This window comes from Globicephala melas, chromosome 12 (genome assembly GCF_963455315.2).
Source record: "Globicephala melas chromosome 12, mGloMel1.2, whole genome shotgun sequence".
Taxonomy (NCBI): Eukaryota; Metazoa; Chordata; class Mammalia; order Artiodactyla; family Delphinidae; genus Globicephala; species Globicephala melas.
The window spans coordinates 43,504,657-43,522,827 of record NC_083325.1 but is presented as its reverse complement, the minus strand read 5'-3'; the positions used below and the strand labels follow the sequence as shown (position 1 = coordinate 43,522,827).

Below are 18,171 nucleotides of genomic sequence, written 5' to 3'. Positions count from 1 at the left end.
AGTAATAATATCTCACACTTCCCTAGCACTTTATAACATACAAAGCATATCTCTGATCATAACCTCATTTTACCTGCATAATAACTATTAAGAATTAGTAGTTTCAGTCAAATATTATACCTCTATCTGAAATCTTTTAGAGAACTGGGTGCAGATGAAGAATTATTAAAAGACAGTATCATAAGTATTCTGACAAAATAACACAGATTTTAACAATTAGTCACTTATGTTTTGAATTTTTTAAAAAATAAGTATAACATTATAATTAAGTTTCGATTCGTAGGCTCACATCTTAGAGCACATTTATGTTAGGAAACACAAGAATGTATATCAGAGCATTGTAACAGGAAAAAGCTAGAAACAACTTAAATATACATTAGAAGCAGGATGGCTAAATTACAACATACTCATACAAAAGAATACCACGCAAGAGTTAAAAATAAACTCTAGGTATCAATATGGATAGATCTCAAAAAAAGCATTGGGTAAAAAGGAAAAAAATGCACAATAATGTGTACAATGTTAAGTCAATTCATATCAAGTTTGAAACTGTGAAAAATAATACCACATTATACATGTCACAATAATATAAACAAACATAGGGGTGATAAACTCCAAATTCAGCATTTCTTGAGGGATGGGGTGGGGTAGAATGAAAATGCATAAGAAATTATCTGTAATTTATTTTCTTTTTAAAAAAACTGAAAAAAATATGACAAGTTAGTTTTGATAGAGCCAACAAAGTATGTATCTGTGATGCTATCATGTAAATATTTCTGTATGCTGGGAATGTTTTATTTTAAAATGAAAGTTAAAAATGCATTTGTTTTAATTTACATAAATGGAACCTTTCTGCAAAACGTTCTGTGACATGCTTTTTTTTACCCAATTCATGTTTTTGAGAACTAATTAGTCGACAGATCAAAATTCAATTATTTTAACTGCTAAACAGTATTCCATTATATGAATATACTACATTTTCTTGATTTCCTACAATGCACAATGCAACAACATCCTTGTATCTGTCATGTATATGCATAAATGTCCCCTAGGATATAAACTCAGAAATGGAATTGATAGTATTATGTAGGGTGTACAATTTTATTAGTTTAGTAAACATTCTCTTAACTGACTTCCTCTTAATTGACTTAATAGATTAGCCAACATTTTCTGAGAATATGCCCCCCCACATATCTCATTTCATCAAGCTGAGTTGTATGCTTATCAAAGTCAGTCCTTTGTTTACACTAGTTATATTTGGTAATATGATTACACAATTTAAATACTGCAGACTGATGAAATGTCACAGAACTGTAATATCTATGGCTAAGTTGAATACAGCAGACCTCAATTTAAAAAATGATACCAACTTAGTCATACGAAACTATGAATACTTAAGTACTTAAAGGAAAGTACTTAAAACCATAGTAGAATTCTACACTCAGACTGCTTCAAAAATATGTTTAGGTTTTCTCTCCACTATAATAAACTGAGACCAGAAACTGTAGCCGATGAATTACGGGTGCAACTTATGTAATGCAATATGGAAATACAAAAAAAAAAAAAAACCATACAAAAAAAAAAAAAAGCCTTGACCCTATACAAACTATCAGTAAATGAGCAGCATTTAAAGTAAATGTTTATAAACAGTTTATTTTTAAAAATTATTCTCTGCTTTAACCAACTTTTTTGATTAACCTAATAACCTGATCCTTATGTTTTGCAATTAGAGAGTTTTTACTGTATTGCCAAATACGTCTCCAAAATGACGGTTACCTTGGATTTTGTAGGCAATATATTCTCTGCACTTACTCACTCTAACATTAACTCTAACAACTTTGGGTACAATCTCCTTCTTTTGGTAAGTGTTTACAGTTCTCTCCCTCAAGGTGTAATACTTTTTGCCACGTATTCTATATCATTCTCTACCACAGACACTCTGAAACAAGGGAAATCATGATTTTATATTGCAGTTTAAAATTTTCAGTAGTAATTTCCCTGTCATAAAAAGCACCAAGTAAAGTGTCTGTTAGCTATAATACTTATCTCACTCTTTTAAAACAGAAATCATCAGCAGGTAAGTAAGAGGCCCTACCCTTTTCACATTTGTCTTCTGAAGTATTGGTCAAAAGTGGTGCTGTGAGGACATGCATACAATGGTTGTAGAAGAAATTTAGAAATTCACTTTTTTCAGTTTTCTGAAACATACAAAAAAAATACTTTATTATCTTTATAATTAATAAAACATCTTCAAGGATTAACAGTGCACAGAGATACTTTTAAGATACTGTGAAAGAATCAAAAAAAACTTGTTATATTCATCTTAACCTTATTTCTGCAGAACTGAATAGTCAGATCTATTTCATATTATATGTTAAATAAAAATGAATGTAAGAAAAAGATCAGATAGCATTATAAAAAGTTTTTCCAGGGAAAATTATCTAAAACAATTTTTTTTTCAAATATGCGTGTGATCTGAAATGCAATGAAAAATCTATCAATGTGAGAGCAACTTAACCGTTTAAAATTTGAAACCCCAGATTTCACAATGTATTCAAATTTTAAAAAACACCAAGTTGATTTATCAAGCCACTAGAAATGTTACAGATTTTAGATTTTTTTTTTTTAATTTTAAGACTTTATGACTTGGAAATTTGGAAAATAATTCCTTTCGGGTTTTTGGCCATTATTTTTTATATAACTGGTTCTATAAACTTGTAATGATTTAAAAATAATATACATTTTCTCAAAATTTGAGTGAAGTCTATAAAGGAGAAATATCCCAGCATTTTGAGATCACCACTATTAATATTTTGCAATACTTCCTTAAGCCCTTTTTTGTGCTGACTCCTTTCACCACGCAGTTAAGATCATTTGGTACATATTGTTTTCTTTTTTATTGTGATAAAAAACATATAACATAAAATTTACCATCTTGACCATTTTTATAGTTCAGTAGTGTTAATTATATTCATATTTCTTTGTTTTAATTCTTAAGATGTTAACATACAGAGGCCAAGGATCATAAATAGAAGTGCTAACATTTTACCAAGATTTTAGCAGATTACAATCTTGTAGTTTGCTGCAAAAACAACTGCTAGAGGAACAGTACTGCTACTTGAATTCTGAGTGTACAAATGCTTGAATATTTGTTTTTCAAAATTGTACAAATTTACAAAATTTTGATTTTTACATATATTTATACATAACTTATTGTATATAAAATCATTTAAAACTGACTAGACCAAAACGTTTCTATCGCAGAGTAATTTCTTACATTAGTTGTAGCCAGCATGTTCTCTGGATCAATTAGAGTACGAAGAAGTCCCATTAACTGAACAGCACCTCCTAGCTCAGGATCAGTATCACAGATCATTTGTTCAATTACTACATTAATGAGAAGGATATCCTGAAAGAAAATGTGTTTCTGTGAGACCTGGTTTGGATATAAGACAAACGTACCAGCTGAAAGAACAAAATCGGAATCATACAGAAAAAAAAAACAAAAACAAAGAATGGATGAACTTATTTAAACCTTTTTTCCCCAATGTTTTCAAAGTTCTATAAACACACCAGAGCATAAAGAAGCCCACTCAAAAACAAAACAACACAATGCAAAAATCAGAGCACATGACAGCTTACAATATCATCAACATAGGCAATGGAAAACAAAATCATTTACCAGAAATTCTTGTTCACTGGAGGTTCTAACATATTTTCAGTCTAGGTTTTAGCTTCAGGCATGAATTTAGAAGTTGACTAAACCCAAGATTACACACATCAAGTGACCCCAGAACACAGATTAGTATGTCAGCTTCTAACAAGAAAATCCTTTCTGACAAAAATATGAGAAAAAATAACCCAGTACACAGCTCTCCACAAGAGGTAAAAGGGTACACAGTGTTATATAATGATCTAAAGCAGCCAAAAAGACTTATTATTACATTGGTAACATGTTCTTGGGTCTTAATATAAAGAGCTACAAAGCAGCTTTGCAGATACAAAATTTATTTGCTTTCTGCCTATATTTTAAAAGTAGACACCTTAAGCATTAAAATAGGATAAAAAGTGATGGTTCAGGTCAAAGGAAAAAGTTTTGACATCAACTCAGAGGATTTGAGAACAGGTTTATTATTGGGGGAAGAAAGGTAGTAACTGAAGGAGACGAAATAAAAGAACTGCATGGAATGAAGATAAATTTGTTGAATTGGGAGAATTTTGTAAAATAATAAAAAGAAAAGTTCCAGTATAAAGCACATTTTGTAATTATTTTGCTTTTCTAGTCCCTCCCAAATTTAACATACTGTGTTATGCTAAAATATTTCCCTGTGAAACTGTGATATTAAATGCAATGAAGAACCATCAAAAACCATGTCATAGCAACTTAACTGCTTAAAATTAGAATCTTACCCTCTACCATGTCTCAAAATTTGAACACCAATGAATAATTCTATCATGGCATCAGAAACAATGAAATTTCTTCAAAGAGAAATTATGAAATATAATTCACAGAGCTACATTAATAGACTCAAGCCTTATTTCAGTTAGAGGAGAAAGAGCAAATTCCACCTTAATCCGCTCCTGTTTCTTATTCTGGTATGTTCAGCAAAGTATATCACATATAAAATGTTAAGATATTACAAAAGGTATCAGCTAGTGAGCTTTCTTCAGAACAATGATATGGTATTTACTTACTTTAAAATTCATACCAGTGTGTACAACTTGGATTCTACCAGTTAATTAGGGGCTCAGATAACTTGCTCAATTATATATAAGCAATTACATAAGTTCATTCCTCCTCTTACATAATAAGTTCATTCATCTAAAACTAGGCCAAAAAAATATATATATAAATGATGAATTTAAGTTACATCTAAATGAAAACACAGTTGCAAGAAAGACTTCTTAAGGTATAGCTCATACACTAAAATAATATTTCAATATATATACTTTAAAAGCTTTTTACCCTTCTCTCTCAAATGTAGTTTCTTACAAATCCTGCCTCATAAGTACCAATACCAAATTCTGCTGGTCTACACGCAAAGATAAAAGGGAAATGACCTGTGCTGACTGAGAGTCCCATAATCTGGTGACTTGTGGAAGTGAAAAAAGCCAATTTATATATTTCATAGTGAAATAGACTGCTACAGAGAACTATAGCCTTTTCAGGAGATCAAAACTGCCTTTCTCAAAGACGTGTAAAACTTCCTTGACAGACAAAGGTATATGCACCATTGAATACTATTCTGTAGAACTTTTTAGGGTACCCGAGCTTGAGAAAGCAAGGGCACAGAGGTCAGTAGGTAAACGGGAACCTTCGGGTTTAAAAATTATGCTTAGATAAGATGTCTAGAATACACAAGAAAATAATCTGGAAGCCTACTAAACAGTAGAGGAAGCTTAACTGTAAAGTAAGCTTTTGCAACAGTCTATGACTGTTTGATCTCTAAGACCACCACTGGGTCAGAAAACTCACACTGACAGAAAATAGGCTACAATACAAAATAGAGCCCTGGAGGAAAGGCATCTTCCATTGCCTAGCTCAGATGCAGCCACAGCTGAAAATGTCCTAAGGAAAGGAACCTAAGCTTTGGAAGAAAATGGGCAAGGAAAATTCTTTAGAGAACAGAACCAGGGACAGCTGGTATGGTTAATCAAGAACCTCTAAGGACAATGAGTCTAAGCTACTGATATTCAACAAATATTTGACAGACCAGTGCATCATAGCTGTGAATGAATGACTGCTGTATGTATGTTCTCCCTTTTTCCAAACAAAAGTAGTTTAATTGTGATGTTGGGGCAGATAAATTATCTTTTTGTTTAAAGGTCCCTGAAACATAAGGAGCCTTATCTGGACCTGAAGAGGACTGCACAACACCCAAATATTCTGGACGTGAAGTCTCCAGACTGGATACAGAAGTCTCCCTTGAGGAAAGGGTGAGTGATGAAAGAAAAGTGTATATGGACGTTAGGTAGTTTCCGAGATGGGCTGTGGCTGATACTACTTAGATGCCAACTTAGTCTCTATTCTCTTTGTTCTGCTAACAGAGCCCAAGCTTTGTTCAGAGAGGCAATGTACTCAGCTAAAACGCTGTATTTCTCAGTTTCCATTGCAGCTAAGGGTGATGCACTTCTGGCCAAAGAAATACAAGCAAAAATTGCTAAATGGAACCTCTAAGAAAGAGCTTTAAAATGAAACAGAAAAGCTCTCTAGCTCTCTCCATTTTGCCCTCTGCCCCCTTTCTTCTCCCTGCTTGGAGGTGGAATAGCAATCTTGCAACCTCAAAGTAACAGACATTAAAACCAGAAGCTCAGGATGACTGACTCATAAGATGAGTCTTCTGGCATCATAGAGCTGTTCCTTGACTAACTGTGACATGAATAAAACAAAATTTTTATTAGGTAAAACTATTATAGGCTCGTTTTTCTTTCTTTTTTTAGGATCAAAACAATTACAATTAACATACTATCTACCCTCTTAGCAAATATTTAAGTATACAATATTAATTATAGGTAATATGCTATACAGTAGATCTCTAGGACTTGTTCATCATGTAAAAGTGAAACTGTATCTTTTGACTAATACCTCCCTGTTTCCTCTACTCCCCATCTCCTGGCAAGCACCATTATACTCTCTGCTTCTATGAGTCTATTTTATATTCCTCATATAAATAGTATCATATACTATTGTGTCCTTCTGTGTCTGGCTTATTTCACTTAGCATATTGTCCCCCAGGTTCATCCAAGTTGTCAAAAGTGGCCAGGTTTCCTTCTTTTATTAAGGTTGAATAAAATTCCACTGTATGTGCATGACAAATTTTCTTTATCCATTCATCTGCAGATCAACACTTCAGTTGCATCCATGTCTTGGCTACTATGAATAATGCTGCAGTGAACATGAAAGTGCAGCTATCTCTTCAAGATCTGATTTAAATTTCTTTGGATTTATATCCTTAGTGGGGCTACTGAATCATATGGTAGTTCTCTATTAATTTTTGAGGAGCTTCCACACTGTTTTCCATAGTAGCTGCACCAAGGTACAGGCCCACAACAGTACACAAGGGCTCTCTTTTCTCCACATCCTTAACAAGACTTGTTACCTTTCGATTTTTTGATAAGAGCCATCCTAATAGGTGTGAGGCGATACTTCATTGTGATTTTGATGCGCATTTCCCGGATGATTAGTGATGATGATCACTTTACATGCACCTGTTGGCTATTTTTATGTCTCTGAAGAAATGTCTATTCAGTTCCTTTGCCCATTTTTAAATTGGGTTGTTTTTTTTTTTTTGCTATTGAGTTGCAGGAGGTCCTTACATGTTTTGGATATTAATCTCTCATCAGCAATTGTGTACAACTCTACACTTTTATTCCCCAACCCACATACTATGTTACTGGTATCAGAATTTCTTTTTATATTGTATCTCTATTAACAAATTTCTGTAGTTGTAGTTATTCATAATATCTTGTCTTTACCTTTTATACTGCATTAAAAGTGATTTACATACCACCATTAGATTATTCCATTGGTCTATATTTGCCTATATATTTACCTTCACAGTGAGATTTACACTTTCATATGCTTTAATTTTGTTGTTCAGTGTTCTTTCATTTCAACTTGAAGAGCTCCCTTTAGCATGTCTTAAAAGGCAGATCTAGTTTTGACGAACTCCTTCTTCAGTTTTTGTCTGGGAAAGTCTTTTTCCTTAATTTCTTTCTTTCTTTTTTTCTTTTTCTTTTTTTTTTTTTTTTGCGGTACGCGGGCCTCTCACTGTTGTGGCCTCTCCCGTTGCAGAGCACAGGCTCCGGACGCACAGGCTCAGTGGCCATGGCTCATGGGCCCAGCCGCTCCGCGGCACGTGGGATCTTCCCGGACCGGGGCACGAAGCCGTGTCCCCTGCATCGGCAGGCAGACTCTCAACCACTGTGCCACCAGGGAAGCCCCCCATGGTCTCTTTAACTTCTCTTTACACCACCATAGTAGCTTTGCAATTAAAACCTTCAATTTAGAACCAGTTTCTAAATACCTGCAATATTCTGGGGTCTAAGTCAGGGGTCATTAAACTACAAAACTACCTGGCTGGTTGTTCACTTTGTAAATGGTTTTACAGTAAAACATTTACTGGAACACAGCCACACCTATTCATTTTCAAACTGTCTACAGACAGTTCATACTAAAGTGGCAGAGTTATGACAGAGACCAGAGGGCCTACCAAGTCTTATTTACCTTTTGGTCCTTTAAGAAAAGTTTGCCATCCTTCATCTAAATAGCAACATTTAAGTGAGTTTAACCACAGTTTCTGGGAGATAGTTCAAAGTTTTAGTTGTTTCTAAATCAAGTTTTAGAGAAATGATACTCCTGTTGGTTTCATCACACTCCAGCCTCATGCTATTCTTAGAAACACATACTTTTGTTTTTAAAGTACATTTAAGTGGGTGTAAGAATTTTTCAATATTGCCAAAAATACTGAAAATATATAATTAGTAACGGAGGGAAAGTTTTGGGTATCTACACATGGAATTTAGAGATTATCCCAATTATCAGGTGACATCTCTATTTTCTGATTGGGAAACATAAAGAACATACTTTATTTCATTGCTTCTAAGACAGATTTCTTAAAATTTTAACTTCTTGATGTTGAGATATATTTTATAACCTATGGCATTACACACTCACTGTTAGCCAAGTGGCAATCATGACAAAGTAACATGAAAAATTTGTACTGACACTTTCTGGTAAGATCAAGAAAACATCAGAATCTGTGTAACTTAGATTCCATGTATATAGTAAATAAGAGGAGAAAGAAAGAATGGCAAGAGCAGGAAGAATATTCTGAGGTAACAGGATAAAAATAACTGATGTATGTTGTGGAAACACTACCAGTTTTTAAAAAACTATCTAAATGTAAGAATCATAAAAAAAGCTCATGCATATGAAATTTGCTCTTGCAGCTACTTGAATGAAGGTTACAAGTATTACAGAACCAATACTTCTTTCAATCCATTCTGATGTGTTCAGAGAAAGCAACAACTGTTCTTCAAATTCTACAGAAGAACTTAATCTAACTTCTTTAGTCTGTGAAATGGCAAAACAGCTTGGACAAAGAAAACGTAAGCTCATTTTTTAAAGTTGGGGGAATTTCTTGGTATGATGTTGAAAGAAATGTTACTTCTGTACTATTCCTGACACAAAGAAATAACCTGAATTGAATCATGAGGAAACATCAGACAAATCCAAATTTTCACATACTACAACAGAAAGTTTTCATTTTTGTCTTGGGTAACAAGGGGATTACGGAGACAACGGATAAAATCTGAATTAGGACTGTAGTTAGATAACAGTATTGTAAAAATGTTATTTAATTTCCTGACTTTCCTGACTTGATAATTGTACAGTGGTAATGTAGAGTTTTAGTAGATAGACACAGAAGCAAATAGGGGTAAAGGAGCACTGTGACATCATTTCCATACCTTTTTCTTCAATGATTCAGAAAAAATTAATTATATATTTATGTATGCAAATATGTATATACAAATACAAGCAAAGAAAGACAATGATAAAGCAAATAAGAAATAAAGTATTAACAATTGGGAAATCTGAGTAAAGTGTATATGGGAGTTCTTTGTACTATTACTGTAATTTTTCTGTAAATTTAAAATTACTTCAAAATAAAAAGTTAAAAATTGACACAATTTTAAGAAATAAAGTGTGATATGTTCAATACAAAATACTGAACAGTCAACCCATAGAGATTAGCTTATGTATTTATTTTAAATTTCTTTTTATGGTAAATTTTGCTTTCCAGAATTAATTTGAAGCAAATTCCATGTATACAATTCTAGAAATAATTCAGTAAAAAATAAAATAACCCTAAGGCTAATATCATATCTATAGAAATTAACATATGAATTTATTCCTAAGTGAGAAATACACTGAAAATACCTGCCAAAATAAGCAGTTCAACAGTAGCTGTATTACTTATCCCGTCAGATTCTAAAAGAAGTTTTACTGAATGTTTCAAAGGTCATTAGCATAAAAATGTTTGAAATCTGTCGCACAGCAATTATTGCTAAATCTATCCTTCCAGCTTGGATAGAAATAATGACTATAGTAAAAAAAAAAAGTTAATATTGCTATTTCCTTGTGTCTCAACACATATTTTAATACTGTAATCCATGTTCCTATAGCCAAATCTGCTCCCACAGTACCAGAAAGAAAAGTTTGAATGCTGTGCATTTATTTTAAGACAGCATCAAAATATCAACTGCCCGCTGAATACACAGGTAAGTTATTTCTTCTTTCCTTTAAACATTACTACCAACTCAGTATAGTAGAATTCAGCATGTAGAATCCTTAATTTTGGAAATTAAGAAAAAAGTAATTTATCTTCATTTGTGGGCTAACAATTATTTTGAGGCAACAAAAATTTTTAATTAGAAAATTGTTAGACCTCAGAAAATTCAGGGAAATGAAAAACCTTGAAGACTGTGACTACAAGAAAAAGGGAAATTAAATAGGGACTTTTCATTGTTAACGATCAGTAACTGCTTCCCCATGTCTCATGCATCAACTAAATGTAAACAAGAAAATCTTTCTAATGAAAACAGAAATAAAAGCTGTAAAAGTTAAGAATTCTAAGATAGTAAATTATTATTCTCATAGTCTGAGAGATTTTATGTTGAATGCTCTTAATCCCACACATCACTAAGGATGAAGCAATAGAAGTGTTAATTTCAAAGTTATCTTTTGTAAAGGATGGCACTAAGATAAGAATGTCAACAGTGAGATTATAAACTGATTAATAAGCTAGGTATTTATTTCTTTAAAGTCAGATTTAGCATCATTTGGGTTTTTTAAACTTTAAAATATACTTAACACAAAATATTTCTTCTATTTCTTTTCTACTGCCTAAATAATAGCGTTAGCCCAAACCAATTCTAAAATAAAATTGCTTTAAAAAAAAAAAAAACCTGGAAATATCTAACAGATAGAATGTAAAAATCTAAGTGGACATTAATAAAAAACAAAACATATAAAACAACTATAGTTTAATTCAATAGTAACAAAACCATAAAAGAATCAAATAACATTGGGAATCTAAACCTTCTTTAAGGAGGGACATAGTTGTATTTCAGTTATTTTCTACTTAACACTAACATATATTTAATATAAGAAAGGGTACTTCAATTACAGCTATATGTTCATTTTGTCTTTAAATAGAGATTAAGGGGAAAGTTTAAATATTTTTGTAGTGGGAAAACACAACATTGGTTTCATTATTAAATATTCATCCCCACTAAAAAAAAGACACAATGAACCAGTAAAAGCACTTCTTAGTTATACTAGATAAGTGCCTGACCTAAGGGTTCAGAATTACATTTCATTAGTACTTGAAACTTTTTTTAAAACCAAGAATTAAGAATTTGATTCGTTAAATCTCTTTATCTCAGTAATAGTTTGAACGCATTTTTTTTGTTTTTACAGTAAACAAATCAACTGCCACATATTCTGGCCTTGTCAAAGTCACAACTGATCAGAAATCTATTATTATTCTTCATAAACAGTTAAAATTATGGTTATGACTTTTCTCTCAACAGTTTGCAAACACTATTTTACAGGTAATTCATATAGAACCAGAGCATTATCACTTACGTCATCACTCTGCTGAGCTTCCTGCATTACAAATTCTCGGACCATGGAAGGACTAAACTCTACTAGATAAGAAAATATATCTGTAGCAGCTGATCTGACTTGCAAATCATCCATGCCCTGATAAAAGGAAAATCAGGTTACTTAGAGACTGTGAACAAAAGTTATGCCTGCGTTCCCCCTTTTTCTCCCAAATCTATGCCAAACAAATTTTTGGATTTAGACATGGTACTGGAATCAAAACATATAATCTCTCCCATCCTTTTCTTTTACAAATATTAAAAACTTTAGGCAGCTCAATGATTAGTTTCTGCCAGTTTTTGTCTTTACCACCACAAAAATAAATATTCAGAGAATTTAAATATAAGAATCAGCACAGGATTATAAAGCACTGCTTTACAAATGCTGCAAAAAAATTTGGGGGGTGGGAGGGAGGATTCTTGATTTAAATATATGCAAAAATATGAATGAGGTCTCCTAGTTAAGGCTTTAAAACTTTCCAGAAGCTGTCTTTGGTCCTGTTTGCCAGTTAGGCCTTAGTAACTGATTCTCCCTTTTATGACTCTCCTAATAGAGGATGATTTTGAAAACAATCTGGGTATTTTCACTCTTTTCCATAACTTAGTTTTCTAAGGTAGTGATTTTGAATGCTTTTTCCCTATCAGTACATGAAGGATACATGATTCAAAGATAAAAATCTCCAGGTGATTCTGAAAACATTCCCTAACTTAGCAGTTCTCAAAGTGTGGCCCAGGGAACCCTGGAGAGGGGTCTCACACACTGAAAAGTGGGGTTATAACACCCTTTTCAAAATTGCATGAGATTAAAACTATTTTCATAATATTATTTATTATGAAAATAAATATTAAGGCATTACTGGCCTTTTCCACTCCCAGTCTATCACAAGTATAGTGGGGTTTTCCAGAGGCTACAAGATGTAATATCGTTAACAGATTAAATGCAGACGCTGCTATGAGAACCTAGCTATCTTTTATTACGCCAGGCATCAAAGGGACTGGCAAAAAATGTGAAACAATGCCACTTGTCTCACTAAAATTTTTTTGTTTTGGAAAAGTTATTTTTTCATGAAAGTTATCTTAACATATAATGGGTTATTATCATTTTAAAATGAATTAATAAGTACTTAAAATTTTCTCAGTTTTAATTTTTCATACAATAAATGCCAGTGGATAAAGCTCATATAAACAAAAGTAGGAGAGAGAATCACTCCCTTAACCCCATATTGTAGCACGAGCTCCCTTGGTCCAGTCTGCCCTTCTCCCATTCACTGGTCTAAAAAGGAAAGGTATTTTATTAGTTTCTATGAAACATACTTAATTTTGTTATAGAAGAGATAACAGTCTCGTAAAACCATGTGGGATTTTTATTTACTTGAAGCCATATTATATGAATCATATGTTAATATTACAAATTTAAGTTAATAAAAATCTGAAGAGGTTTTATGACTCACTACCAAATGAATCATAATCTAAAATTACAAAATTCAATATGCATTACTATAAAAAATTATTTCCCATCCACAATATAAATCTATTACAAATTCACAATTTCAAAAACATGAAAAGAAGCTATATAATTACCATTACAATTTCAAGAGCAGGAAGAATCCCCAACTTTGCCAAAGTTTTGAAAAATGCATCCCTGTTTTGAGGTTGTAATGTCTGAGAAAATGCACAAAATTCCTTGAAAAAATTAACCTGTAATGTTAGAAAGAATAGTGAGAAGTTGACACACATTAAAAGTAACTCTGAGGCAAACTGTAATGTGATCTACCACAGTGTGGAATTAACCTTCTCAGGGACCTAGAGTTTTTAGGGTATCCTGGCTCCTCAAAAGCTAAAGAACATAGAAACCATGCTATAATAAATGGTGGCTGGGTTTTCAGGGAACACTCATAAAGCACAATTCAATTTTTAAGAATTGTAAGGAACATTAGAGATTTCCTAGAATAAAGGGCTAATTTTATAAATGAGAAAACTGAGAAATAACTATACCAAAGATGACGTGGCTGATTTTAAGTCAGCAATCTTTCATTACTTCTTTAGTATCTGATTATAAGGTTTGAAAAACTGGCAAACTGCTGGTACACAGCAATCACCATTCTCTTTCCCCAGAGCATGGTTTATATCTCAAAAAAGTGATTACCAACACATTCTAAAGAAGAAAAACACTTCCAAGAACCAATTCATCATTCGTTTATTCAAGAAGGATTCTCCCTACCTCTTGTTTAACAAAACAAAAAAAGCATCTCAATAATGTATCTACAACCATAAAAATGTGTGAGTTTGTACTTCTGTCCTAACATAAACCACGTCTTGATTTTGTAATTTATAAGGCACATATTCCCTCACTGGGAGGAATAAAACCACGTCAAAATATCTCTAAAAACTTCTATGATATACAAAACAGTAAGTTTTAGAAACTTTGCAAATAATCATTTCATAGTATAATTTAAACACAGGTGACCCTTGAACAATACAGGGGTTGGAGTGCCCACCCTCCACTAAGTCAAAAACCTGTGTGTAACTCTATAGTAGGCCCTCCATATCTGTGGTTCCGCATGCAACCTTGGACCATGTAGTTCTGTAGTATTTACTATTGAAAAAAATCTGTGTCTAAGTGGAACCTGCAGTTCAAACCCACATTGCTCAAGGGTCATCTGTTTATATCTTTCATACTAATTACAAAAATTTTTCTCTTAAATTAACAATTTCAATATTAAAAGCTGTGTATGCCAAAAGAGTAAGTGCTTTTTAAGGGTGTGAATTTCAGTAATAAATAACTTACCAATTCACGTCGTTTATCATCATCCGTGGCCTCATCTGTTAATTGTGCAAAAACTTCAGACAAAAACTTTTCATCTTCCTACAATGAGAAAAAATAATTACTATGAATTTAATAAAAGTATAAAGTTATACTCATTTATATGATTTCACAAACTATAATACAAATAGCTGAAAACCTAAGAGCAATTCCATTACAAAACCTAAAATTCCAGGTATATTCATATTATAATTTTCAAAACTTGACTACACCATTCAATATTAGTTAGACATATTAATACCTTGTTTAATCAGAAACCTCAACTATAAAGAACTCTTTGAAAAACAAAAAATAGATGTTCAAGAGGTCATGCATGAAAACTCTATTTACCTTAACCGAGAGCCTCTCTAGCTCCCTTTCAGGGTCTATTTATTTACGCTTAATTTAAACGTAATTCAAACAAGTCTGAAGATCTCATTAGTCCACAGTGGATTAGAAAAATGAGAGTTACAAACACGGCAATAAAGAACACTGAATTCTGGCAGTGATAAGATTATAAAGGTTAACTGTGATTATCTTTTGGTGATGGATTATGAGTGATTTTCTTTTTTGCTCATCTGTATTTTCCAATTTTCTATAATAAATATGGACAATTAAATTACAAACGAAAAACTGACATGAATATTGAAATTTACTTTAGAGATTTCCATTAAAGTGTGCTGAAAGAAAGTTATGCTTTTAAGTTTCAATAATCTTCAAAATTCACTTTTATGAAATATAATTTGAATACTTTTAAGTAATTAAAATAGCATAACCTAAAATATTTGTAATAGTGATAACTGCATGGTTGATAATAAAATCAAAGCATGACATATAAAGGATATAGCTAATATACCTGCCCTTTCTCTTACTGTGAATCATCCATGAAGTGGTATCAATCCCTTAAAGCCTTTCTGAAATAAGGTAGAGCACATATGAAAAAACGAATGAAAAGCACTAGTTATGGTCATGGAAAATATAACATGCTCTCCCGCTAAACATCCTTTGGAGCTATTCAAAGACACATCACTAACAGATAACACCTTTTTTGACTCAGAATAGTGTTCGTTTTGTTATTTAGTTGACTCCTTTTGGATCTTATGTATGGAGGCCTGAATCATCTATCTACCTTCTGAGAGAGTTCAACTACATAAATAATCTTTTACTTATCCCTCAAATCACTTTTTCATCTCAGTATTTTAGGTTTTGTTGAATAAGCACATATTTACCTCAACTTATACCTTTTATAAATTTTTATCTTCCTGCACCTCTCCCAGATTAAATCTTCCTTTCCTGTCTAAAGATTTTTAACTTTTTCAGAATCTTTTCATAGGAAAATAGTTCCAGTTCTTTGATAAATGCAATTTCCCATTTAAATTCTTCTTATATGACTCATTATTTGTTTGCTGATGGCTAGAACTGCATAAAGTATTACAGAAGCAATTTCAAGTATTACAGTCTGCTAGGAGAATGCTTTCCGATTCCTAGTATATTTCTTTTCTGATCTCTAACATTATTTTTGATATTATTCTACACAAGCACTCTGTTCCAATGTATTAAGGGAGCGATGTTAGGTAGCTTAAAGCCTATCATAGATATAGCTGGAAAATTTCCCCTAAATCCCTGGTTCTTCAAGTAATTAAAGTAGTTTCTTTAGATCACTTTAGTTTTTCTTTTCTATTTCATTTTAAGAGCTTTTAATAAATCATAATTATTTTATGTCATATTGTGCATGTTTACTATTTTGGATAACAAAACCTTAAAGGGAAAAGATGAGCTCCTCCTAAAAAGTCTGAAATCGAACTTTTTTCTTTGTGATGATGTAAAAATGGGCACACATACAAAACCAAAATCCCAAACCTAGGACCCATGCAACATTAAAAATTCTAAAAGGATCACGTAGACACAGAAATTTAGAATTAGATGAGGCTTTAACAGAGTACCTAGAGATTGCCTAGTCTAATTTTAAAAGTCCATCCCAAAGAATGGATTTATCAGAAGCTAGCTAGTGATAAAGATGGATTTAGAATCCTGGTCTCCTGCATAATGAAGTTCTGTCACTCCCACAACAGAAAATATACAGGATAGATTCCTAAGTAGGAATCAAACCAAAGCAAAATATACACACAAACTAGAATGGGCCAAGTCCAGTATGACAAAATTTAATACGTTAAATCCTACACTTGAGTCCAAAAACCTCTAAAACAGAACCATATTATTGCAAAGTTGTTTTCTTAATGGTGTTGGAAGATTTTACATATTAAATTAATGGGATGAAAGGTTAGAAAGTTCAGTGCTGAAATCTTGCAAAATATGTCAAAAAAGAACTAAACCACTGATCCCACTGGGTTTGTTTTTCACCCAACTCTTATCTATGGAATAGTGAAAATTTATGTAACATGCTAAAATGTCAACATTTGAGATACCTGTCCTTAATCATTTCTAGTGCAGGGAGAAGTTAAAACTTCTTGTTCTGAAAAGGATCTTAACTCTATAGCTGTCTATGTGGAAATAACCTCAATTTACTGGCTTTTTGGAATTTAATTTATAAAACATTTTAAAGTATATTTCTCAATTCTGGACACAAGGGATTTTGACCTGTAATTAGGTAGAAAATTCAGGTTAACTAAAATCTTATGTCCCTATCATGGTTACGATAATCTCAACATGTATTAGAGTATATACTAGGAGCCAGTGACCACCCTAAGTGCTTTTATATAATTTCTCAGTTAATTAACCTAATTTAGGTTAGGAGTTATCTATGTAGTTTTATAATACCTCATTTTGGTCGAGTTAGATAAAATTCTTACATTTTTACTTGCCCTATGTAACTAATGCAACAACAGGCTAATACTTATTTAAGAAGCTACAGATATGCATACTAGTTAGCCAGATGGGTATCTGGAAACAGCTAATGCCTGCAGGGAAATCTCAGAGATGGGCTTTAGGAAATGAGCCTTTAGAAGCCAATGGCCATAATCTTGCTTTCTCCTCACACACTGTTGAAAACAGAATTCAGCATCACGGCTGACACGTAAGAGATAACGAAGTGGTAAACCTTAAGTAAACAACAGGTAGCTCACGATATCTGGCTATTTCATAAAATGCCTTTCATGGACCAGAAATGAGTAAAACTTGGTTTATATAAGTATAACTTTCACAAATAGACCTATGACAGAATGTATAAAATGACATAGAAAGTTATAAATATTTACAGATTAGTTTGCATAATTTATTTTCAAAACATAAAAAGCATTATGATTTACTATTATGGATTTGGCAACTCTTCTGAAGTCAAAAGCAGTCATTTGAAAGCTACACTTGAGCTTCTGTTACTGGGTCCTTTATATCAACTACATTGACTATGGGCTTATTTCCAGTCTCCTGAGACTATAACTTTTTCTGTCAGCAAGTGAAATGGCACCCTGAATTGTACAGTATGGTTTTAAAAAGTGGGTCCCATGTATTATAAATGGAACCTAATGTGTAAGTCCAACTTGCCTCACACTTATTACTGTGGAATAATGAAAAACTGCCTGGTGAAAGAATTATCTGGGAAGTAAATCCTATACAAAAGTAAAGTTATAATGGTGAATAATGGTTGGAAGTATCATGAAATGGAATCTCATAGGTAAGTACTGAGACAGACATTCTTAACTTTTTGGTCTCAGGACCCCTTCAAACACTTAAAAACTACT

General features: G+C 32.5%; 1 protein-coding gene across 3 annotated transcripts in view; it reads right to left on the bottom strand.

The window, feature by feature from the left end:
• PPP4R3B (protein phosphatase 4 regulatory subunit 3B) overlaps positions 1–18,171 on the bottom strand; it is a 65,117-nt gene that overhangs the window by 25,022 nt on the left and 21,924 nt on the right. For all 3 annotated transcript variants that reach the window (XM_030877245.3, XM_030877244.2, XM_070046813.1), the window contains 5 exons: positions 14,459–14,536; positions 13,252–13,368; positions 11,654–11,770; positions 3,278–3,409; positions 2,096–2,198 (listed from right to left, as the gene is read on the bottom strand). In XM_030877245.3, the coding sequence (XP_030733105.1) occupies positions 2,096–2,198; positions 3,278–3,409; positions 11,654–11,770; positions 13,252–13,368; positions 14,459–14,536 (547 nt within the window). The remainder of the gene's footprint in view (positions 1–2,095; positions 2,199–3,277; positions 3,410–11,653; positions 11,771–13,251; positions 13,369–14,458; positions 14,537–18,171) is intronic.